The sequence below is a fragment of the Salmo salar genome, chromosome ssa02, assembly GCF_905237065.1.
Source record: "Salmo salar chromosome ssa02, Ssal_v3.1, whole genome shotgun sequence".
NCBI lineage: Eukaryota > Metazoa > Chordata > Actinopteri > Salmoniformes > Salmonidae > Salmo > Salmo salar.
The window spans coordinates 70,932,488-70,956,567 of NC_059443.1; the positions used below are offsets into that span (position 1 = coordinate 70,932,488).

General features: G+C 48.1%; 2 protein-coding genes across 9 annotated transcripts in view; both read left to right on the plus strand.

Annotated features, from left to right (window-relative positions):
- The window catches only part of LOC106592261 (transcription factor MafG), a 25,273-nt gene extending 18,901 nt beyond the window's left edge, over positions 1-6,372 (plus strand). For both annotated transcript variants that reach the window (XM_014183592.2, XM_014183585.2), the window contains 2 exons: positions 1,390-1,455; positions 1,789-6,372. In XM_014183592.2, coding sequence (XP_014039067.2) covers positions 1,420-1,455; positions 1,789-2,262 — 510 coding nt within the window. In that variant the 5' untranslated portion in view covers positions 1,390-1,419 and the 3' untranslated portion in view covers positions 2,263-6,372. The remainder of the gene's footprint in view (positions 1-1,389; positions 1,456-1,788) is intronic.
- A 1,313-nt stretch (positions 6,373-7,685) lies between these two features.
- Positions 7,686-23,845, plus strand: LOC106592221 (uncharacterized). 7 transcript variants are annotated; one of them, XM_045709180.1, is made up of 11 exons: positions 7,686-7,768; positions 8,066-8,239; positions 8,705-8,833; positions 9,122-10,449; positions 10,730-12,477; positions 12,798-12,913; positions 17,865-17,981; positions 18,118-18,210; positions 18,400-18,513; positions 22,555-22,640; positions 22,934-23,845. In XM_045709180.1, the coding sequence occupies exons 2-11, from the start codon at positions 8,078-8,080 to the stop codon at positions 23,073-23,075; spliced, it is 4,035 nt and encodes a 1,344-aa protein (XP_045565136.1). In that variant the 5' UTR covers positions 7,686-7,768; positions 8,066-8,077; the 3' UTR covers positions 23,076-23,845. The 7 variants fall into 7 exon arrangements, 4 of the variants coding, with proteins under 4 accessions (XP_045565136.1, XP_045565135.1, XP_045565140.1 ...); XM_045709179.1 differs by having other exon boundaries at positions 7,726-7,768; positions 8,077-8,239; XM_045709184.1 differs by having other exon boundaries at positions 7,747-7,774; positions 8,077-8,239.
- Positions 23,846-24,080: the final 235 nt, after the last annotated feature.

Consider the following 24,080-nt stretch of genomic DNA (forward strand, 5'->3'; position numbering starts at 1 on the left):
CCTATTGATCTAGGCAGTTTGGGGTGTGACGAGAGAGAGGTCAATCAGTGTAATGCTACACGTGCCGGCTAATTGTGAATTAGAGAGAGAGAGTTATTAACTTGCAGCAGAGCGTGAAATGTAGAAAGACAACAAGAAAAGGGGGAGTTAAGAGAGAAAGAGTGAGGGAGAAGTGAAAGAGAGGAGACAAAGGAGTAGTGTCACCCAACAAACAGGAGAGAGAGGTGGGGTAGTGGGGGAGATAAGGGGAGAGAAAGAAGGGTATGGATGTGGGATGAGGCGTAGTGGGAAAAGGGAGAGGGGAGAGAAGGGGGAGAGAAAGAAGGGTGGGGAGGAGGAGGGAGCGATAGAGAGAAGTGGGAGAGAAAGAGAAGGGGTGGGAGAGGGAGGGATTGAAGAGAGAGTGAGAAAGGAGAGGGGAAGAGTGGTGAGGTCAGGAATACGCTGAGTCATCCTGACTGGTCTCATGATGATCGCTCAGCGGTTGCAACAATGGCTGCCCTTCATCACACACACACACACACACACACACACACACACACACACACACACACACACACACACACACACACACACACACACACACACACACACACACACACACACACACACACACACACACACACACACACACACAGTGCAATGGGACAGCGTCTTCACACCTCTGACTGAATGAGGCTTGTTGTGTGGAGCAATGACCCAGCTAGCACCTCTGTGTGTGGAATTGATCTCATCTCATTCACAGCCCTCATGTTTGTCCCTTCTCTCTTTTTGTTGGTCTTTCAATTCAATTTCAATTTAAGGGCTTTATTGGCATGGGGAACATATGTTAATAAACAATACAAATGAACAGTAAACATTGCATTTCAAATGTCATTATGTGTCTTTCTCTCTCTTTATCTACTTGCTTCTTTCTCTCTCTATCCATGTGTATGGTATTCCCTGGACTCTGTCCAAATACTCATATCTCTCTCCCTGTTGGTCCCTGGCCAACCAATCAGAACGCTTGTTGGGTGTTCTAGAGCTCTGACACCACAGGCACTGCCACACTAACCACCAACAAACAGGAAGTGTCTGTGTGTGTTTCTTTGAGTGTCTGTTCTCACTTTCATTGTGACAGTTTGTGGATGAGTTTCAGATTTTCTTATACTGAGCTAAGCACTGCCTCCTCTTCTCTCTCTCGCTCTCTCTCAATTCAATTTCAATTTAAGGCCTTTATTGGCATGGGAAACATATGTTAACATTGCCAAAGCAAGTGAAGTAGATAATAAACAAAATTGAAATAAACAACAAAAATGAACAGTAAACATTACACTCACAGAAATTCCCAAAAAATAAAGATGTTTCAAATGTCATATTATGTCTTTTCTCTCTCCCTCCTGTCTGCAGGTGTGTCCAGAGGGGGGTGGTTCTCGTGGCATGTCGACCACTAACAAGGGAAACAAGGCCTTGAAGGTGAGAACTCGCTCTGGACTGATGTGGAAATATATGATAATGTATCCAAGTAAGGTATTTTCTCTCTTACCTGCTACTACAGAAGTGTCAAAGTCATTCCACGGAGGGCCAAGGTTTTTTTTTCTTCTTTTCAATTAAGATCTAGACAACCAGGTCAGGGGAGTTCCTTACTAATTAGTGATCTTAATTCATCAATCAAGTACAAGGGTGGAGCGAAAACTCGCAGACACAAGGACCTCAGTGGAATGAGTTTGACACGTGTACTACGGCCTGTCCATGTCTTCTTCCTAACTCACCTCCCTCCCTCCCCCCGTCCCCCTCTCCTCCCTCCAGGTGAAGAGGGAGCCGGGGGAGAATGGGACCACCCTGACAGATGATGAGCTGGTGACTATGTCCGTCCGGGAGCTCAACCAGCACCTCCGCGGCCTCACCAAGGATGAGATCCTGCAGCTTAAACAGCGCCGGCGCACCCTGAAGAACCGTGGCTATGCCGCCAGCTGCCGGGTCAAACGGGTCACCCAGAAGGAGGAGCTGGAGAAGCAGAAGTCACAGCTTCAACAGGAAGTGGATAAGTTGGCGTCGGAAAACGCCAGCATGAGGGCGGAGCTCGATCACCTGAGGTCGAAGTACGAGGCGCTACAGAGTTTCGCAAGGACTGTGGCGAGGAGCCCAGGGGTGGGGTTAGGGGTCGGGGGTCAGAGGGGAGGTGGTGGGGTTGGGTCGGTGATCGGGCCACTCATATCGGGGAAAGTGGCAGCGACGAGTGTCATCACGATAGTGAAGTCGAAAAAGGACGCGCGGTCTTAGTAGCGGGCTGTGTCAAGGAGGGATGAGAGGAAAAAGGGAGGGAAAGGAGAGGAGGAGAGGAAGCTAATTAGGACTATTTAAAAATGAAACCATTGGTCAGTGCATTGTCATTGAGCACAGGACAGAATTGAATCAGGTGAGGTGGCCCCCCTTTGAGAAAATATCACGCCCTGGATAGTAATTACTGTGTTTCTACTGTTATTTTGTAACTGTTGTACACAAGGTCCAAAGTTGTAATTTTTATGTAATGTAGTTATGCGTGTGTTGTGTCATGGAATACTGTGAACTTCATCCGTGGCCGACGTTCGTTTTGGTATCATTCTATTTGGCCGTGTTTTCTCTGAAAACAATTATTTTTTACCCAATGGGCTTCCGTACTCACAGGCACTTCCTTGTTTTGCAGAAACAGCTTGCAGAGCCATCAATTTATTTAATTTTTTATCATAAAAATTACAGAGAATTGTATTTTGTAACGGCTCATTGCACAAGAGAGACAAGATACTTTCAGAAAAGTGAGGGTCTTCAGGAAGAGGTTGTTTTGGTTATTTCACTTTTCTTTTGTACTTTTCACCCTTTTTTCTCCCCAATTGGTAGTTACAGTCTTGTCCCATCGCTGAAACTCCCGTACGGACTTGGGAGAGGCGAAGGTCGAGAGCCATGCGTCCTCCGAAACATGACCCTGCCAAGAACCAGAAGCCTGCCGCACCAATGTGTCGGAGGAAACACAGTACAACTGCCGACCGAAGTCAGCATGCATGCGCCTGGCCCACCATAGGGAGTCGCTAGAGCACGATGGGCCAATTGTGCGCCGCCTCATGGGTCTCCCAGTTGCGGCCAGCTGCGACACAGCCTGGGATCGAACCCTTGGTCTGTAATGACGCCACTCGGGAGGCCTAAAGAGGTTGTGTTTTATTACAGATACCTGTGTGTTTACCTGTGCTTAATGTTATGCACTGACCAATTATCACCATATTACCAATCTCCATACAGGCCAGAGGGGTCTAGGCATCTAATCGCCAAGTGTTGTCCTGTTCCTGTCTGTCTTGGAGTTGTGTACAATACTGTAGTATTAGCTATCGGGATTACATTGACTGACACGTGTTTATGTGACTAGGCAATTACTCCATTCAAAAACTAACTGAAAAATCAACATTTTAGTCAAAAATGTATAGAATTTAAATATTGTCAATTTTAATGTTTTTCAAATTTATTGTTAGATTTTATTTTGTTTGGTTTTTTGGGAATGGCAATAACATACTAACGTTACCATGACTATGAGGTATTTTGTTGACATGGCCAATATTTCAACTGTCAAAATTAATTATTTAAAAATCATTTTTATTTTCAGTTTTTAAAATAGTGGACTGTTCAATCTGTTAGTTGGGTGTAATTCTCACAAGTTTTACCATAAAGTTATCAGTGTGAGTGACGTTACGTATTCTTCAAAGGATTCTTTGTCTACATATGGTCACATCTTGAATTTTATAAATTACATAGAGTATCTTTACATTATTTATAAAAGACCTTTAAAAAATAATCAAGGAAAAAATTGTTTGATATCTCCTCTTTTTTGCAATTGTACCAAAAGTGGCTTAACTATTGAAGTTGATAGCTTTGTTTTTCTAGTGACTAGGCGCGTGTGGTTGTTATGGTGACCGTGAGGCTAGCGCGTGGTGGTGTGACGTTGTAATGTACAGTACGTGACGAGGTAATGATAATATTATTGTTCACTATGTTGTCGTTATGGATACGTGATGCTGTTTTAATTTAAAGCGGGTGATGTAATCGAAGGTACCTATGCTCAGCCCATATCCTTATGTAGTAGTGGTGGTTGTATTAATTGACAATGTTTATTAATACTTAATGCACGTGTTATTAATGTTATAAACATGCATTACATAAATTACAAAGTCTCTCTGAATAGGAACTGTTTATTTAGCATCTCAATAAAACGTCTAAATGTATAAAAGCCTGAATATTCCAAATGAGTTAGACAAACTGGGAGAATAAAGAGATTGGGTACAAGATACAGCGTATCCTAGGATACCCAAACTTCTGCAAGGGTGTAAAGACTGGGATATGGACCTACGATTACATCACCCGTGCTCTTTGAATAAGTTATATTTTTGTGACGTGATTTATATAATTCTTTTATTTTCTGTGTATATAATTTATATGTGTTGATATGTTTCATGCAGACTGCATTGCTGATGTTTTCGTTCGTTTGTTTATCCTATTCTGTAAATGCCAGGGAAGTAACACTGTTGTCTGCTATCTGTTTATATAGGGGCCGGGTCATAGAAATCCTGTCATTCAAGAATTATAGAATGCAAGTTTCCCGTACCGAGATGGCCCATTTCCATTCTACTGTTCAATATAATTCTGTGGGCCGGGTATGGTTTGGTCTGTCTAAAAGCAAGGTTTTCCCACAGACATGAAGTTTGTTACAGCATTTTTTTGCCTGTCCAGTTTTACCCACGTAGGTTCTTTTGTTATTTGGGTACTTAGTTGAATTATCCGCAACTTCTAGAGTACAAATGATCAATTTCCACGTGGTTTTATAATCACCCTTCTATTGCCGTTAACTAGATATCAAACCTAGACAGTATTGAATATTTTTTGCTTCATCTTCATAATAGGTTGGGGAAACCCTGCCATAGGCTTTAATGGAAGTTACTGCTGTGCAGTAGATGGGAATGCTCTGATCTCTCTCTCTTTTCACACAGTAGCTAAATGGGGAGGAAAGGGGGGAAGAAGGGAGGAGCAAAGGGGGTGTTAAAAGTACAAAAACTGTTAAAGCCACAGGAATGGTTGCACTGATAACCCATCTGCAGGTTTGATCAACCGAGAAAGTACAGAGTGCTGCAAATATCGACTGAAAATGTTTGAGAAGAAATAACCCTTTTCTTATCTCTTTAACGTTGAAACTCACCCATCTGGCATTTAGGTGTATGTACTGTATGTAGTGATATATATGTAAAAATATCTATTTTGATTCTCTTTTAAATGGGCAAAAAATATATATTGTTTGACTGGTGATCTGTGAAATTGTTCTGATGGAGTTTTTGGACCTTGTAATCTCTCTCTCCTCCCCCCATTTGCTTTTGTAACTTCTGATGTTGTTATTCTACTTTTGATTGTGGCAAGTCCTGTCGCGTTTCAACATTCTGTGAGCAATGTGTTAAAGGTTTTTGGAGAAACATTTTAATATACTCAAATTAGATAACGTAAAGCAAAAAGTGCCACCAGCAAGTTATATTAGTTCAGTTTGTTTAGTTTTGATTGTTTTGTTGATTTGTTCCTCTTGTTGTCGAGCACACATGAATGTTGTCGTGGTGACTGTTGTCAAGTGAACGTCTATATATGCAAAAACTGGGTGGGGCTTGAGGAAGGAGGCGGAGCTAGAACTGCTAGAGCTTGATGAGTAGTGATGTCGTGGTTGGTCGTCTAAAAGTTGTTGTCAGCTTAATAAACTGCAGGTACAGTGTGACTGAGGTCAATATCTTTTATACAAAGTGCTTATCTATATAACCCCCCTCCCCTCCCCATAACACACCACATGTTGGGTCAACTGGTGAGCATGACTATATGACTCCCAAATGACACCCTATTCCCTTCATAGTGCACTACCAGGGCCCTGGTCAAAAGTAGTGCACTATAAAGGGAATTAGGTGTAATTTGGGACACAGTCTGTGTGTGTGTCTCCAAAGTATACAATGATCAGTGAAAAGCTATGAAAACAAGTAGTAGAGTTTGTGAATATGGAAAATATTAGTAACAAATTACCTGGAAATGTAAAAAAATCTGTGTTTTGTAAAATGTTCTCTATGGGGTGTAATACATTATTATATCGCAGTGTCACAGTACTTTGTATGGGGAAACACTCTAAAGTGACAGTGAGTCCATTTCATTGTAAGTATTTATTAATTCATAACTAAATTATTGTACTTTTTTTGCTATTTGTAGATAAGTAATGCTGATGTATTGGTAACCATGGGAATTAACTGTTTTGTCATCGATCCTTTAATTTATTGATGTACATACTGTATTGTTTGTTGATAAACAGTTGACTTTATTTTGTATATGACCAATAAACACAATTTGAAGAGGGCAAACTGTATCTTCCCTATTGTTCCATAGTTATGTAGCCTGGGTCCAGATCACTTTGGACTGTATAAGCCATGAGCCAGCAGACAGGCATGACAGGGACCATAGGAGTTGGCAAGACTGGACAAACTGATCTGGGACCAGGCTATAGGCTATAATGTGATATATAATATGATGATGCCTGAAATAAGTCTTTGTAGTCAGTCAATTTGAAGACTTTTTCAAGTCCTAGGTGCATTTTATAGTCCATTCTGTTGCTTTATATTACAGTATTGTAGTCTGCCTGAATGTCTGATGATAAGGTGTTTCTTCTGGTCAGTTCATATTTATTTCAACTTCAAAGTTGGCATCCCAAATGGCACCCTATTCCCTTTTTTTAATGCACTACTCGTCAAAAGCAGTGCACTGTATAGGGAATAGGGTGCCATTTGTGACTTTTATAACACCTTATTTCCTCTTTCCAGTGGAATCCAGTTAAAAGTGTGGCGAGGAGGATGACCTAATTCCAGTAACCTCTCAGTGGTGGACATATTTCTGGCCCAGATATTAGTACAAAAGGGCAGAGGCCTCAGTCGCTGATCTAGGCGTGGTTTATCGCTATACTGTGACGGATTGATATCTTCCTAGGTGCTAAGTGGTGCACTATATAGAGAATAGGGCGCCAGGATAATGAATAATGATTTATACATGACATTTGTGTTTTAGACCCATGGACTTCCCGTTTACGAAAGAAAAATAGGGTAACATTATGCATAGTATATGTTGACCCATCGACCTTACATGGACAGATACTTTATGCAGCACATTTATATAGAAAAAAACGAATACAAATAAAATGTATATTAAAATGGACGTATACCTTAGTGTAGAATCATCACCATAATTGCTAAGATCAGCATTAATTTTGCTGATTCGTCAATGCATTATCAGCGGTCCAATGGACGTGCTACCAATAAACATCAAGATCTCTGTATGTCGTTTTTCTACTGTTTTATTACTGTTCGCATAAATGAACCATATTGTGTTTACTCAATCTATTAGCCAGTAACGTCTGTAGGTGGCAGTAGCAAATAACCAACCGAAGATTAGCTGTCTGTCAAAATACCTGGAGAGTTGGAAAATACGAACCGGAGTCTGGTTTCAGCAATTTCGCATGTTTGTCAACTAGCACTTTCAAAAACAGTAATCTCAAGATAAAACAACTAATTATCGCTAATATACACAATATATAGGTTAACTCATGACATTATAGACGTACTTAAAGTCGGACTTGGAGTTATTATTGTGTTAAATCTTGAATCCAAATCCACCTGGTGTGTTAATCCATGACGTGAGTTGTAGACGCCATGACAGTTTCCTCCAAACTGTCAGTTGGTTCTCTCGAGGAGGCGGGTAAAATGTAAACGTACAAATGATCTCTCTTGCAAATTCCTTTAATGTAATAGTTTTAAAGCCATTCACTAAGCAATATTTTTGGCGGCTGTTTGTAAACTTTGCATTCTATTAATTTAACGTTGTGTTGTTTGATAAGGTTGGCGCTATTTTGTTGAATGATTAGTTGACCGTTAGCTAACTTTCTAGATAACGTTAGCTGCTAGCTAGATTAGCTAACAACAAGTAAAAAAACAAAAACAAGAGTTATTTCGTGATCATCAAATAATGCAGTGCTCTAAAAACGAATTAACGAAACATATAGTTTTGTTACAGAATGGAAGACTATGAAAAGTTCATACAACGCCGACTTTACGAACTGAAAAGGAAGGATAGCAACGACAACAACAAGAACCAACGCCGGACACTGGAATCACCATGTACTCGCCACGTATCATCAGCTATCCGTTTCCATGGCATACCCATCCTTCCTCCATTGGTAAGGCTTCTTGTTGCTGTATAACTCTATGGATATCACCACTTACATGTTACATGTTATGTTGCCTGTGAGGAATGATGGAGCTAGTTATATGCTAGCCAGGGTACCAGTCTTTTTGCACGATAATTCCATACGGAGTTGGAAAGAGCAGAGAAGACTGGCACCCAGGCTAGCTAGGTATTTATAGTCTTATATTTGAACCTACTGTTAATCATTATTAGCAAGGGCTTTGCTGCGACTGTATGGTATATGCATATGACTTTCTTTTTTGGGCCTTACTAATGATATCTATCATTATTATGATATCTATCATTATTAAGACCCGCCTCTCATGGCAAGACAAATATTTGAGTCCCAAATGGCACCCTATTCCCTATATAAGCCCAATGGGTCCTGGTCAAAAGTAGTGTACTGTAAAGGGAATAGGGGGACATAGACAAAGTCTGTCTGTGTTGCCATTCCCAGCTCACAGGAGTGCAAAGAGAAGAGATGCAGAGACACAGAGAGGCAGCCAAGAGGACGACAGATAGGAAGAAGACTCAGCCCTCTGAGACGAGGATGTCCTACGTTCAGAACATTCTACACAGTGTTCAGGTAAATCCACATTGATTTTAAGTCAAATAAGGCTGGTTTCCCAGACGCAGATTAACATTATTGGAGAATCTCTAATGAAATATTTTTTTGGTGCAGGCCGAGGCTGGGAAACGGTCCCATATAATTTAATTGTACACTCCTGCTACTTCAGCTAACTTAATGTATTGCCTAGCCTATAAGGTGAAAAGTATGTATTTATGTCATAACAAAGTTATGATTGTTTTCATTTCTCACCTTTCCTGTTGTTATGGTCATGTTTTTTAATTTGTTTTCTGTCTGGTATTCTAGCTGAGGCAAGCACCAACACTGGAGGAGTTCTTTCAGGGTGAACCAGGACTAACGGCAGCCAAAACCACCAACCTACACCACAGCAACGTCCGCCAGGTTCTAGTGTCGCAGAATGATGATATCACCGAGACCAAGGACAGCTTGCCGGGGTCGTCCTCCCAAACAACCTTAACCGTCATGCATGATGGGAAAGCAGGCATCCTCGTCCGAGGTCCTCCCATGACGTCAACAGCCTACGGCGCCTTCACAACGAATCACCTTACAACTCTCCATAACACCACCACTGTGAGGGAGACCTTCCTAGATAAGCTGGTCTGTGACCCAATGACACCTTCTCTAGCTAGAGAGACAACCACACATACCAACCAGGTTGCTCCACAAACAGAGACCCGGACCAGGGAGAGACTCTTGTATGACCAGGATAAGACCACCAATGCTGGGTGTGTTCTGGAGGAGGACCTGGGTTCAGGAGAAGCAATGGTGGATCCTCTAGCTGACATAAGCCACCAGTCTTCAGGGTACGTGACGTATGAAAACGCGGAGGCCACCTGTGTCTTGAGTCGGACCGAGGCTGGGGAGAGCATTATATCAGGGCCTGAGGAGGGGACACCAATTGGAACGGGGGGGTTTCTCCTACACAGCACCTCCGATACAAACACAACCAAGGCATGTAATATCATCAGCCATCCTCCCATTGATGCTGAAGATCTGGAGGAGGGGTCGTCCCCGTGTGACGATGACCTCATAACCGGTCGCCCTGCAGATGAGGCGAGCGTGACGTCGTCCTGGTGTAATGACGTCATACCAGACTATTTAGAGGAAGCGTTGGTGACGTCGCCTCTACAGAGCAACGATATCACACCTCCTGTAGAAGACCACATAGCAAGTCATCCAGGAAAGAAGTGTAGCACTACTAATATTGTCACTTTCCCCCAGCATCAAGCCTCATTATCACTATCAGACCGTCCTGAACCCAAGATTGTAGTGACATGTCCTCAGACTGAGGCCTCGACACCGGACCTCTGCAAACCAGATCAGAACCAGGCGTCAGACTTAGACCTGGACCGACCGGAGGGACCATACCGGCTCAGCCTCCAGACTCTTCTAAAGAAATCCCAGGCAGCTTTGAAATGCCCCAAACCAGGCAGGAACCAGCCAGAATCAGAACCAAAGATCCGGACTGGAGATGTAGACTTGGACCCGGAATCGGAACCAGTGGCAGGGCCGTACCGCCTCAGCCTCCAGACCCTGCTGAAAAAGTCCCAGGAGCACCGGAGACGCCAGCGTCAGCTGAAGAACCAGGCCAAGGCCTCTACTTGTCCTACCAGGTGAGAGTTTTTTGATGTTATTTTATTCATCTGTTTTATTGACTTCTGTTTGTTGTGTTCAGGTAAGAGGGGCAGACATATTAGAGGTTTTTAAATCACATTTGAAAACCCATCTTTTTAGCATGGCTTTTAGTCAGTGGTTTTACTGTTATTTTAGACCTCTTTCTTTGTATTAATCTCTCTTTTTTGCAGTCTGTTTTTTTTTAATCTCCTTCATTTGAATGTTTTTACTGTAAAGTTTTGTGAGTTTATATGCAATTTCAATTGTATTTTATTTTAGGACCCAGGAGGTCTTGACACACCAGAAGATGGAGGAGATCAGTTTCTCAGACAAGGAGAATGAGGAGTTCCTCCAGTCAGGGAGAGTGGTGGCGGAGGGAAGGAAAACCTGGGACAGGGATTGGAGAAAGGATCATCTGGGAATGGGAGTCCAGTTTTCCGGACCGCCACCACTAGAGATATTCCCTAAGGAAGCGTGGGTTCAACGTGAGGAGGAGAAAGCGAGGTCTAGGATTGTGGACAGAATGGGACCCAACGAAAAAGGATGTCATGAAAGAATATTAAAGGAATTGGAGGCTGGAAATGGCCCTTCACATTTGGTTGGTCTAGAAGGAGACACCCAATCCCAATCTCCTCCAGGAGTGGACATTGATGCTGGCTCGGCAGCCGAAGACATCCAGCTACACCTCTCACCAGACGTCACAGCAGCACCGTCAATGCTAATGGAGAACCTTCCACATCCTATCTCAGCCGATGCCTCCATAACCCAGAAATCATTCTACCTAGTCAGGGAGAAGAGCTCTACCCTGCCGAGGCCTTCCTCTCTGGGGAGTAGTAGGTTCCAGAGCGTCCCTACCCCCCAGTTTAGTATGAGCCCTATCCGCTGTAAGAGTAAAGGAAACAGTGGGGGAGGAGGGCGTGGCACCCCCAAGAGGCAGATCCTGGTAAACACACCTTTGAATGTAGACCACGAGGTGGGGTCGGTGACTGGGCAGGAAAATAATGATGCTCGGGACCAAACGCATCTGCATAGAGCGCCCCTAGTGGCTGGGGGTGGTACAAGACCTATGCGTAGGAGCACAGACCAGGCAGAACAGATAGCTCAGCTGGAGCTCAACTTGTCCTGCCTCAAAATACTGATCTCTGACCTGGAGTCCACGCTCACAGAGACACCAGAGAGCCACCAGACGCTCAACAACAGCCAGACTGATAATATAGACCAACAACACAAATACATGGACTACCATACACCTGACAGCCAGGCCTTACAGTCAGGGAACCAGACACACAACAACAGCCAGACTGATAATAGTAGTAACCTTACCATGGACCCGCCACATAAATACATGGACTACCATACACCTGAGAGTCAGGCAGAGAGTGACCTTAGTGACAGTGAGAAAGGAAGAGGGGATGGAGGTCAGAGGTCAGCTGATAAGATGGCGGTGGTCCCCTGTAGAGTCCAGTGGTGTGACAGCGTACCTTCATTGGTCAAGGAGGTGGAGATCACTGTTACAACGGGTTACAAAAGACAAGATGGTCGCCAGCAGCAGTCTCTTGCAGCGCGCCACGTCACCTCCCTCACTCAGAAGAGGAGAGTTCCTGACGTGTTCCGGAAGGTTCCATACGATGTCATCAAGGTTCTGTCGAAAGTCATCAAGGTTCGGAATGACGTCGTCAAGATTCCGGCATCACACAAAACACCTTTCTCCGTCCTCTCAGATGCCAGTAACAACCAGCACCAGCCAATGGAGTGGAAGAGTTATCCGGAGGACCCCGCCCACTTCCAATCCATCAACCAATCGTATGACGTAGACACGCCCTCAGGGCTCTGGCTCCAGGGAGGGTCAGAGGGGTCGTTGAAAGGTCATGACCCCACGGGGAAGCAGCTGACCCCTGAGAACGGAGGTGGGGGTCAGGGAGGGGCATCAAGGGCCAAACGTAGACTGGTCATGCACACGACAGAGGGGAACAGGGGACGAGGACGAAGAGAGGTGATGGACAGGCCTCACTCCATTACTCCTGAAGGTAAGGCCAGCCTATGTCCACAGTGGATTTAGATTAGGATGTCTTCCTGTCTGAGGTACAGAGGTAGAGAGACAAACATTCACATAGTAATGGATGTCATCTCAAACTTCCATTCAATGTTTTCTCAATCCATTATATAACATTCAGTGGCTCCTAACTCAAATAAGCGTTTTATGCTATTTATTCATTCATTCATTATTAAGGCAACAAGTGCAAAACAAACGTTTGTCAATCTTTAATATCCCTGATTAAGAGTATGTAAATCACATCAGACCCCTAGCTAGCCCTTCCTGTCTGACTGTTACCCGTCTCCCTCCTAGCTGTGGTGCGGTCACACAGTCAGGAGAACCAGCAGCCCCAGCTGAAGCAGACCCATGCAGCCCAGGTCAGAGCCCTGAAGGAGGAGCAGAGGAGACAGCAGCAACAACTACTGCAGGTGAGAGAGACCGCTGACCACCACCTCAATATGACCACGGTATTACTACTATAGCTACAATACTATCCACAATACTAACCACAATACAACCTCTTACAGGTTTGGGCTCAATCCAATTTCAATTCCAGTCAAATCAGAAAGTAAACCAAATTCCAATTCCACGTCTCCTCATTGAAAATCTTTGAAGAGAATTGGTAATTGGAATTTCTGTGTACTTCCTGAATTGACCAGCATTAAAAGGGAATTGACCCCAACCCTGACCTCTAAACAATTGATGAAGCAGCAACAACTACTGCAGGTGAGAGAGACCGCTGGACCACAATATGACCACTACACTAGCAACTCCAATAACTGTGACATCTAACCAAGGTCACCTATAAACCCATCCAGCTGGTACCGGTATCCCTCCCTGCCTGCTTCTCTCTCTCAATTCCTTTTCCCTCCCCCTCTCTCTCTCTCTCTCTCTCAATTCCTCTCCCTCTCTCATTTTCTCTCTCTCCCTCCATCTCTGATTCTCTCATTCTTAAAATGGGTCAGTTTGTGCTGTTACAACAACCTTAATGTTCCCCAAAAGAGAGACAGGGATTTCAGCTGTCTCCTTGGCTTAATTATATCCTCTCTCACACACACACACACACACACACACACACACGCAGCTTGTGCAGACATATGCCCATTATAAGGGACCTTGAAACTCTCCTCCAGTTTTAAGGGCCAGGGAGAGATTCTACTATAAATGTTTCATTGGAGCACTAAGAGGAGTGGCTGAATTTGGTTACCTCACTGTGTGTGTGTGTGTGTGTGTCTGAGTGTGTGTGTGGTAAACCCAAGGACAACCAACACGTTAGCTGGCATCCATTCCTTGTATTTAAAATCAAATTTTATGCGCCGAATAGAACAGGTGTAGACCTTACTGTGAAATGCTAACATACAAGCCCTTAACCAACAATGCAGTTCAAGAAATAGAGTTAAGAAAATATTTACTAAATAAACTAAAGTAAAACAATAAATCAAAGTAACACAAGAAAATGACATAACAATAACGAGGCTATATACAGGTGGTACCGGTACTGAGTCAGTGTGCGGGGCTACAGGTTAGAGGTCATTGGTACATGTAGATAGGGCTACAGGTTAGAGGTCGTTTGTACATGTAGATAGGGCTACAGGTTAGAGGTCGTTTGTACATGTAGATAGGGCTACAGGTTAGAGGTCGTTTGTACATGTAGATAGGGCTACAGGTTAGAGGTCGTTTGTACATGTAGATAGGGCTACAGGTTAGAGGTCATTTGTTCATGTAGATAGGGCTACAGGTTAGAGGTCGTTTGTACATGTAGATAGGGCTACAGGTTAGAGGTCGTTTGTACATGTAGATAGGGCTACAGGTTAGAGGTCATTTGTTCATGTAGATAGGGCTACAGGTTAGAGGTCATTTGTTCATGTAGATAGGGCTACAGGTTAGAGGTCGTTTGTACATGTAGATAGGGCTACAGGTTAGAGGTCGTTTGTACATGTAGATAGGGCTACAGGTTAGAGGTCGTTTGTACATGTAGATAGGGGTACAGGTTAGAGGTCGTTTGTACATGTAGATAGGGGGGAAGTTGCTATGCATAGATAAAGAGCAGTGAGTAGCAGCAGTGTAAAAACAAAGGTGGGGGGGGGTCAACGTGAATAGTCCGGGTGGCCATTTGCTTAATTGTTCAGCAGTCTTATGGCTTGGGGGTAGATTCTGTTAAGGAGCCTTTTGGATCTAGACTTTGCTCTCTGGTACTGCTTGCCGTGTGGTAGCAGAGAGAACAGTCTATGACTTGGGTGACTGGAGTCTCACAATTTTATGGGCCTTCCTCTGACACCGCCAACTATATAGGTCCTGGATGGCAGGAAGCTTGGCCCCAAAAATGTACTTGGTCGTACGCACTGCCCTCTATAGTGCCTTACGGTCAGATGCCGAGCAGTTGCCGTACCAGGCAGTGATGCTACCAGTCAGGATGCTTTCGATGTTGGGGATCTGTTGGGGCGGTATGCGAATTGGAGTGGGTCTAGGATGTCCGGGAGGATGCTGTTGATGTGAGCCATGACCAGCGTTTCAAAGCACTTCATGGCTACCGATGTGAGTGCTACAGGGCGGAAATCATTGAGGCAGGTTACCTTCCATCTGTGTGTGTCTGTGTAGCTCTAACACCATAATTAACAAAGCTGTTTAATAATAAAACCTTTCTTCTCCCCTCCCTCCATCATTGATGATGTGTTGCCTGTAACAGGAGCATAGCTGGGCCGTGGATAGAGAGATGGAGGGAGACAGGGATGTAGGGTAGCTGGGATGGATGGAAGGAGGCAGAGGGGGGATATGACACAGAAAAGGAGACGATCATTAGTTTAATTCATGAGGGGTGCTGGTTAAGTGCCAGATAGTCGCTCTGAGCACTAATGGTCCTCTCTCTCTACTCTTTTTTTACCTCTCTCATTCCTCTCTGTCTCTCTCATTCCTCTCTGTCTCTCTCATTCCTCTCTCCCCTCTCTCCTGTCTGTTAGATGCTGGCTGTACGTTACCAGCTACTCCAGAGTTTGTCCTTCCCTGTGTCCTCCAGCCCCACATCCAGCGCACGTCTAGCAGACAACACGACCTCCCTCCTCCCCCTCTCTTCCATCCCTCTGTCCTCCATTTCCCTCTCCATCCCTCTGTTCTTCCCCTCACCAGGATCCCTCCTTTCAAACCCAGACTCCCCCTCACGGGTGAATTCAATTCACACCTGACTGACTTTGTATATTTGGATCATCAGTTTATAATCAACAAGTGAGAAGCACAACAGTTAGTTGTAGGATGATTCAAGTCTGTGTCTGTGTGTGTGTGTGTGTGTGTGTGTGTGTGTGTGTGTGTGTGTGTGTGTGTGTGTGTGTGTGTGTGTGTGTGTGTGTGTGTGTGTGTGTGTGTGTGTGTGTGTGTGTGTGTGTGTGTGTGTGTGCGTCCGTGTCTGTGTGTCTACAGCTACAGTTGGCCACCAGTTGAAAGGACCTTGAGAATCTGGGTGGGAAATTAATTGGTTGTCATTGACGGAATTGGTATTTCCCTCCTCTCTCCCTCCCCACCCCCTCCTCTCTCCCTCCCCACCCCTCCTCTCTCCCCACCCCCACCCCCTCCTCTCTCCCCTCCCCACCCCCTCCTCTCTCCCTCCCCACCCCTCCTCTCTCCCTCCCCACCCCCTCCTCTCTCCCTCCCCACCCCCTCCTCTCTCTCCCTCCACCCCTCCTCTCTCCCTCTCCCCCACCCCCTCCTCTCTCTCCCTCTACCCTCCTCTCTCCCCACCCCTCCTCTCTCCCCACCCCCTCGTCTCTCTCCCTCTACCCTCCTCTCTCCCCACCCCCTCCTCTCTCCCCACCCCCCTCGTCTCTCTCCCTCTACCCTCCTCTCTCCCCACCCCCACCTCCTCCTCTCTCCCTCTCTACCCTCCTCTCTCCCCACCCCCTCCTCTCTCTCCCCACCCCCCTCGTCTCTCTCCCTCTACCCTCCTCTCTCCCTCTCTCCCCACCCCCTCCTCTCTCCCTCTCTCCCCACCCCCTCGTCTCTCTCCCTCTACCCTCCTCTCTCCCCACCCCCTCGTCTCTCTCCCTCTACCCTCCTCTCTCCCCACCCCCTCCTCTCTCCCTCTCTCCCCACCCCCTCCTCTCTCCCTCTCTCCCCACCCCTCCTCTCTCCCTCTCTCCCCACCCCTCCTCTCTCCCTCTCTCCCCACCCCTCCTCTCTCCCTCTCTCCCCACCCCCCTCGTCTCTCTCCCTCTACCCTCTACCCTCCCTCGTCTCTCTCCCTCTACCCTCTACCCTCCTCTCTCCCCACCCCCTCCTCTCTCCCTCTCTACCCCTCCTCTCTCCCTCTCTACCCTCCTCTCTCTCCCCACCCCCTCCTCTCTCCCCACCCCCTCGTCTCTCTCCCTCTACCCTCCTCTCTCCCCACCCCTCCTCTCTCCCCACCCCCCTCGTCTCTCTCCCTCTACCCTCCTCTCTCCCCATCCCCCCCCACCTCCTCCTCTCTCCCTCTCTACCCTCCTCTCTCCCCACCCCCTCCTCTCTCCCCACCCCCTCGTCTCTCTCCCTCTACCCTCCTCTCTCCCTCTCTCCCCACCCCCTCCTCTCTCCCTCTCTCCCCACCCCTCCTCTCTCCCTCTCTCCCCACCCCCTCGTCTCTCTCCCTCTACCCTCCTCTCTCCCCACCCCCCTCGTCTCTCTCCCTCTCACCCTGCTCTCTCCCCACTCCTCTCTCTCCCCACCCCCTCCTCTCTCCCCCACCCCCTCCTCTCTCCCTCTCTCCCCACCCCTCCTCTCTCCCTCTCTCCCCACCCCCTCCTCTCTCCCTCTCTCTCCCCACCCCCTCCTCTCTCCCCACCCCCTCGTCTCTCTCCCTCTCTACCCTCCTCTCTCTCCCCACCCCTCTCCTCTCTCCCCACCCCCCCTCGTCTCTCTCCCTCTCTACCCTCCTCTCTCCCTCTACCCTCTACCCTCCTCTCTCCCCACCCCCTCCTCTCTCCCTCTCTCACCCCTCCTCTCTCCCCTCTCCCCACCCCTCTCCTCTCTCCCCACCCCTCTCCTCTCTCCCCACCCCTCCTCTCTCCCTCTCTACCCCCCTCCTCTCTCCCCACCCCCTCGTCTCTCTCCCTCTCACCCTCCTCTCTCTCCCCACCCCTCCTCTCTCCCCACCCCCTCGTCTCTCTCCCTCTACCCTCCTCTCTCCCTCTCTCCCCACCCCTCCCTCTCCCTCTCTCCCCACCCCTCCTCTCTCCCTCTCTCTCCACCCCCTCCTCTCTCTCCCTCTACCCCTCCTCTCTCCCCACCCCCCTCGTCTCTCTCCCTCTCTACCCTCCTCTCTCTCACCACCCCCTCCTCTCTCCCCACCCCCTCGTCTCTCTCCCTCTCTACCCTCCTCTCTCCCCACCCCCCCCGTCTCTCTCCCTCTCTCCTCAGTCTCCCAGGTGTCTGTCTGTGTGTTATGGCCCCCTGGTGGCAGCAGCAGTGAAGGGATACCTAACCAGGAGGCTCCTACACACAGAGAGAGTGGGACAGCTGCTATGTACCATCAAGGTGACACACAGTCTCAGAAACACACAGCCCATCATGGGATTTATCCAAGATGTGATTTACGGATGTGTGTTCAATCATTTATTTTCGCTGTGTGTGTATGACTGTGTGTGTCCCCCCCTCCCTCCCCCTCCCTAAGGACACGCAGCAGTTCCTGCAGTCCTTCCAGCTCCAGAGCCCTGGGAGAGACAGCAGGCAAGACCTGGTGCTGCAGGAGAGAGTCACACTGCAGGTAACTAACACACACACACACACAGTCTCTACAGACACACACTCTGGTGCGCACAACACAGTCTCTACAGACACACACTCTGGTGCGCACAACACAGTCTCTACACACACACACACACACTCTGGCGCGCACAACACAGTCTCTACACACACAGACAGACTAATTCTCAGGAGTGGTGTCTTGTTGCAGCTCCGCTCAGCACGTTATGAGGTCCAGGACATCTTCTGTCTGTCAGCAGGAGACAGGATGCAGATCATCAGCTGGGACAGACAGCTGGCCAGGGACAGGGAGATGAAACGCAAGGTAACCACCAGGGGAGGGGGGACAGGGAGATGAAATGCAAGGTAACCACCGGGGGGGGACAGGGAGATGAAACGCAAGGTAACCACCAGGGGGGGACAGGGAGATGAAACGCAAGGTAACCACCAGGGGGGGGACAGGGAGATGAAATGCAAGGTAACCACCAGGGGGGGACAGGGAGATGAAACACAAGGTAACCACCGGGGGGGGACAGGGAGATGAAATGCAAGGTAACCACCAGGGGGGGGGGACAGGGAGATGAAACGCAAGGTAACCACCAGGGGAGGGGGGACAGGGAGATGAAACACAAGGTAACCACCAGGGGGGGACAGGGAGATGAAATGCAAGGTAACCACCAGGGGGGACAGGGAGATGAAATGCAAGGTAACCACCAGGGGAGGGGGACAGGGAGATGAAATGCAAGGTAACCACCAGGGGGGGACAGGGAGATGAAATGCAAGGTAACCACCAGGGGGGACAGGGAGATGAAATGCAAGGTAACCACCGGGGGGGGGGACAGGGAGATGAAATGCAAGGTAACCACCGGGGGGGGGACAGGGAGATGAAACACAAGGTAACCACCGGGGGGGGGACAGGGAGATGAAATACAAGGTAACCACCAGGGGGGGACAGGGAGATGAAACACAAGGTAACCACCAGGGGGGGACAGGGAGATGAAACACAAGGTAACCACCGGGGGGGACAGGGAGATGAAACACAAGGTAACCACCAGGGGGGGGACAGGGAGATGAAACGCAAGGTAACCACCGGGGGGGGACAGGGAGATGAAATCACAAGGTAACCACCGGGGGGGACAGGGAGATGAAATACAAGGTAACCACCAGGGGGGGGACAGGGAGATGAAACACAAGGTAACCACCGGGGGGGGGACAGGGAGATGAAACACAAGGTAACCACCAGGGGGGGGGACAGGGAGATGAAACACAAGGTAACCACCGGGGGGGACAGGGAGATGAAACACAAGGTAACCACCGGGGGGGGGGACAGGGAGATGAAACACAAGGTAACCACCGGGGAGGGGGACAGGGAGATGAAACACAAGGTAACCACCGGGGAGGGGGACAGGGAGATGAAACACAAGGTAACCACCGGGGAGGGGGGACAGGGAGATGAAACACAAGGTAACCACCGGGGGGGGGACAGGGAGATGAAACACAAGGTAACCACCGGGGAGGGGGGGACAGGGAGATGAAACGCAAGGTAACCACCGGGGGGGGGACAGGGAGATGAAACACAAGGTAACCACCAGGGGGGGGACAGGGAGATGAAATGCAAGGTAACCACCGGGGGGGCGGGGGACAGGGAGATGAAATGCAAGGTAACCACCGGGGGGGGGGGACAGGGAGATGAAACACAAGGTAACCACCGGGGAGGGGGGGGGGGGGCAGGGAGATGAAATGCAAGGTAACCACCGGGGAGGGGGGACAGGGAGATGAAATGCAAGGTAACCACCAGGGGGGGACAGGGAGATGAAATGCAAGGTAACCACCGGGGGGGGGACAGGGAGATGAAATGCAAGGTAACCACCGGGGGGGGACAGGGAGATGAAATGCAAGGTAACCACCGGGGGGGACAGGGAGATGAAATGCAAGGTAACCACCAGGGGGGGGGGACAGGGAGATGAAACGCAAGGTAACCACCGGGGGGGGGACAGGGAGATGAAACACAAGGTAACCACCGGGGGAGGGGGGACAGGGAGATGAAATGCAAGGTAACCACCGGGGGGGGGGACAGGGAGATGAAACACAAGGTAACCACCGGGGGAGGGGGGACAGGGAGATGAAACACAAGGTAACCACCAGGGGAGGGGGGACAGGGAGATGAAACACAAGGTAACCACCGGGGGGGGACAGGGAGATGAAACACAAGGTAACCACCGGGGAGGGGGACAGGGAGATGAAACACAAGGTAACCACCGGGGAAGGGGGACAGGGAGATGAAACACAAGGTAACCACCGGGGAGGGGGGACAGGGAGATGAAACACAAGGTAACCACCGGGGAGGGGGGACAGGGAGATGAAACACAAGGTAACCACCGGGGGGGGGACAGGGAGATGAAACACAAGGTAACCACCGGGGAGGGGGGACAGGGAGATGAAACACAAGGTAACCACCGGGGGGGGGACAGGGAGATGAAACACAAGGTAACCACCAGGGGGGGGACAGGGAGATGAAATGCAAGGTAACCACCGGGGGGGGGGGGGGACAGGGAGATGAAATGCAAGGTAACCACCGGGGGGGGGCGGGGGGCAGGGAGATGAAACACAAGGTAACCACCGGGGAGGGGGGTGGGGGGGGGGCAGGGAGATGAAACACAAGGTAACCACCGGGGGAGGGGGGACAGGGAGATGAAATGCAAGGTAACCACCGGGGGGGGACAGGGAGATGAAATGCAAGGTAACCACCGGGGGGGGGGACAGGGAGATGAAATGCAAGGTAACCACCGGGGGGGGGGGACAGGGAGATGAAACGCAAGGTAACCACCGGGGGGGGGACAGGGAGATGAAATGCAAGGTAACCACCGGGGGGGACAGGGAGATGAAATGCAAGGTAACCACCAGGGGGGGGGGACAGGGAGATGAAATGCAAGGTAACCACCGGGGGGGGACAGGGAGATGAAATGCAAGGTAACCACCGGGGGGGGACAGGGAGATGAAACACAAGGTAACCACCGGGGGGGACAGGGAGATGAAATGCAAGGTAACCACCGGGGGGGGGGGACAGGGAGATGAAATGCAAGGTAACCACCGGGGGGGGACAGGGAGATGAAATGCAAGGTAACCACCGGGGGGGACAGGGAGATGAAACACAAGGTAACCACCGGGGGGGGGACAGGGAGATGAAATGCAAGGTAACCACCGGGGGGGGGACAGGGAGATGAAACGCAAGGTAACCACCGGGGGGTGACAGGGAGGTGAAATGCAAGGTAACCACCGGGGGGTGACAGGGAGATGAAATGCAAGGTAACCACCGGGGGGGGTGACAGGGAGATGAAACGCAAGGTAACCACCGGGGGGGGACAGGGAGATGAAACACAAGGTAACCACCGGGGGGGGGGACAGGGAGATGAAATGCAAGGTAACCACCGGGGGGGGTGACAGGGAGATGAAACACAAGGTAACCACCAGGGGGGTGACAGGGAGGTGAAATGCAAGGTAACCACCGGGGGGGTGACAGGGAGATGAAACGCAAGGTAACCACCGGGGGGGGACAGGGAGATGAAACGCAAGGTAACCACCGGGGGGGTGACAGGGAGATGAAATGCAAGGTAACCACCGGGGGGGTGACAGGGAGGTGAAACGCAAGGTAACCACCGGGGGGGGTGACAGGGAGGTGAAACGCAAGGTAACCACCGGGGGGGGGCAGACAAACATTTCAAGAACATTGGTTTTTATGTAGTTTTAAATTTTTTGGCAGTTAAACCTTCATCAGAGCATCAAGACATGTGCCAAAGACATTGTTTTTTATGCAAGTAAACTTGTGGATACCATTTTTATGTCTCTGTGTCCATTAGGAAGGAAGTTAGAGGTGGTTTTGCTAGCAGATACCATAGACTTCCAGTCATTATGCTAATGCTAGTTAGAAATTGCTGTAGCATTAGTTAGCAACATCTTTCAAACTGCACACAGAGACATGACCTCATCGGACTCTGGGGAAGTAGATAAAGGGCCTCATAGCCAAAATCCCCAAGTATCTCTAAGTTAACTACAAGGGCAGTGCATAGTGGTAATCAAAACATGTTACAATATATACATACATACATACATACATACATACATACATACATACATACAGAAGTACACAGATCAGCAGAATAAATCCGACAAATAGCATTCAGGTATCATGATGACATTTGAGATATTTTGGAGAGCAGTTGGTTACTTCCTAGTGCACAATAAAGCCTCCAACATGAGATGCTTTGGGGTCTGGATAGAAAGATTAGGATTGAATGTACAACAAATATACATCAGCATACACAAATTTAAGGAGTGTGTATCAAACTGTGTGTGTTTGGGTCCACAGACTGGGGAAACGGGGTCGACCAGGGGGAAGAGTTCTCTGTCAGCTGCTACACAGAAAGCCTTGGAGAGGAAGAGAGGAGTCATGATGTGAGTCCTGTCATAGAAAATGTGTCACTAGACTAGATAGTTATTGTATATAAAACAGACATTGTCAGAGCAAGACAGCGAGTGTATGACTTGTATGTTCTGAGTTTCAGGGTTATCAGTACAAGGTTAGAGTTGTGTTAATAACATGTTTGGTTATAGAAGAGCCATACTTCTACCCAAGCTAGTACAGCCCCGGCAGTGACTACTGCCCAGCATAGTGATATTATGATACTAATAAAAGAGTCCTACTGTCTCACTAATCAACCTATTGTTCCCCTCTCTTCTCCCATCAGGAGGAAAGCGGCAGAGGGGCAGAGGGGGACTGGAGCTGTGGTTGCTGGGGCAGAGGGGAACGTCGTGAAGCAGACACGTGGGTCTTTTCGACCCAACCCTCAAAGGGTCCCCAAGACCACCCAGTCCCGCAGATCTCGGTGAAGATGGTCTACTTATCGGGCTAGACTGGACCGAAACCGAATCGTGTTCATTTTGGCACAGTGTAGCAAAACATTTTGCACAGGAGAACAAAAACGAGCGTTTCTTATTGGACAAGTTCAGGGTCATATTCATTAGTGGAAATGTTTTGGAAAATGAAAACAAGCGTTTGTTATTGGACAAATTCAGGGTCATATTCATTAGTGAAAATGTTTTGGAAAATGAAAACGAAGTGTTTCTTATTGGACAAGTTCAGGTAGTCCCTCCCTTGACCCAGGTAATGAATACTGTTGATACCTAAAAAGATATACACACACACACACCATCCATCTCACTTAACCCTAAAACAATACGCCCCTATGGGCCCTGGTCAAAAGTAGTGCACTATAAAGGGAATAGGCTGCCATTTGGGATGCATCCATAGTGTTTCTTGCTAACCAGTGTACATCTGGAAAGTATTGTATTTTAACTTGATTGTATTCTACAAAGGCACAACTCACTGCATTCAAATGCATCTTAGCTACTACATACTGTATGTGACAATCTATTCTTACCACAAGACCTCAGGACTTGTTTTTGGACACACTATTCGTAATATGTTAGTTTTACACATTTTATACTATTTATATTTCCTATACCTGTTTGTGGTACAGTATTGGGATGGCAATGCAACCAAAGCCCAGAAAACCCAAGTCTATTTTTAAGGTCTGTTCTGAGTGTTCTTCTTTCCTACTGTTTTTGTTCTAAATTATTAAATGTTTTTATAAAAAATGTACTTGTCAGGTTGTTTGAATGTAAACTGAACAAAAATATAAACACAACATTCAACAATGTTATGTTCAACAATTAACGATATTACTGAGTTAGTTCATATAAGGAAATCAGTCAATTGAAATTAATTCATGAGGTCTTAATCTATGGATTTCACATGACTGGGCAGGGGCACAGCCATGGGTGGGCCTGGAGGGCATAGGCCCACCCAATCGGAATTAGTTTTTCCCCACAAAA